Below are 1,248 nucleotides of genomic sequence, written 5' to 3'. Positions count from 1 at the left end.
TCTGATGTAATATTCTAATCATAAACATTATGTTTTCATCCGCTGCAAGTGGAAAATCATCAAAACTAGCAGAAACGGAAGCTTTACAACATCGGTCTGTGCGTGATTAATCTATATAATTAATGTGTTTCACTCATTGAACATATCTAACGAAATAAGTGGAATTTTCAATAAGATTCGAATTTACCGACCGGGTTTGTACATRAAACTTATTTGGCTTTTCRTCACATTTTTGACTTTTCTCTGACRTTCTTGTTTCACGTCAAAAACGCACCAAAGCGAATTACCTTGGTCTCTTTCAGCAGCACAGACGAGTAGAAGCACACGTTGTTCTCCGAAACAAAGAGTTTTCCGTGATACAGGACCTCCCTCTGCCAGGAACAGGTAAACGCTGCAACAACAAAAGCGCAAAAAGAGAAAGAGGGTCACCGGGGGAAACATGAGCACATCTGCTGAATCATTTATCCATGCGAGGCGCTTGCGGCTCCGCAGGACATTTTGGCAATCGAACACATCCGGAGGCCCAGCGATTGGAAAAGTAAGACAGCGGAGATAATTGGAGCAAAAGTCAAGACGTGAAGTCGTTTCCATAATCAATTGCCGTAAATGAGCAACAGACTTTGTGATTGCGAGAACACTCACTGTGCGTCAGCCTCTCCTCCGCCGGGATCTCTGGAAACAGTTTGTGGAAGGTTTTGTTGTACTTTATGTAGCTCTGCGGAGGAACACAAACAGCTGTTCAGATGTGTGGATGTTGAGCAGTTTAACAGAGAACGTTTTCCTTTCGACACAAAGTGMAGCGTAAACGTAAAGTTGGACTCGGATCGGAAGYAACATATACTCGCTCRGGAGCAGCGGCGGCACTTTTGTGATCGCAGCTGATGACAAAGGACACATCGGGATTTTTGCCAAGCGAAAACCTCTTTTTAGTACAATCTTTCTGGGAAGAAAGTCATTTATTTTGGTCTCTTAAACTTGAAACGTAGCACACATTTGAGATCACTGCCAACACTTGAGGTATTACCTGGTGTTATTAGTAGAGATGTACCAATCAGGTTTTTTCCTGCCGATTCCGATACCGATCACATAATTATTATAATTTTTTTAATCATAAGCACTACCGGTTACATTATGTGGAAAAAGGAACCATGAATTCATCTTAATTTAGACAAAAACTAAAAGCTTTTAATAACTTTTTCCAAGAAAAAAACTAAACAAAATAGGCATTGTGCAAATTGTACTGCTATC

The 1,248-nt window shown here is 40.7% G+C and overlaps 1 protein-coding gene across 1 annotated transcript in view; it reads right to left on the bottom strand.

The window, feature by feature from the left end:
• Positions 1-257: 257 nt before the first annotated feature.
• The window catches only part of LOC103479285 (GRAM domain-containing protein 3-like), a 5,024-nt gene continuing 4,033 nt past the window's right edge, over positions 258-1,248 (bottom strand). Inside the window, exons 3-4 of the mRNA XM_008433639.1 lie at positions 643-715; positions 258-391 (exon numbers count right to left, since the gene is read on the bottom strand). Of these exons, the coding sequence (XP_008431861.1) occupies positions 258-391; positions 643-715 (207 nt within the window). The remainder of the gene's footprint in view (positions 392-642; positions 716-1,248) is intronic.

The sequence above is a fragment of the Poecilia reticulata genome, linkage group LG17, assembly GCF_000633615.1.
Source record: "Poecilia reticulata strain Guanapo linkage group LG17, Guppy_female_1.0+MT, whole genome shotgun sequence".
In the NCBI taxonomy this organism is placed as follows: domain Eukaryota; kingdom Metazoa; phylum Chordata; class Actinopteri; order Cyprinodontiformes; family Poeciliidae; genus Poecilia; species Poecilia reticulata.
This window is presented reverse-complemented; position numbering and strand designations above follow the sequence as displayed.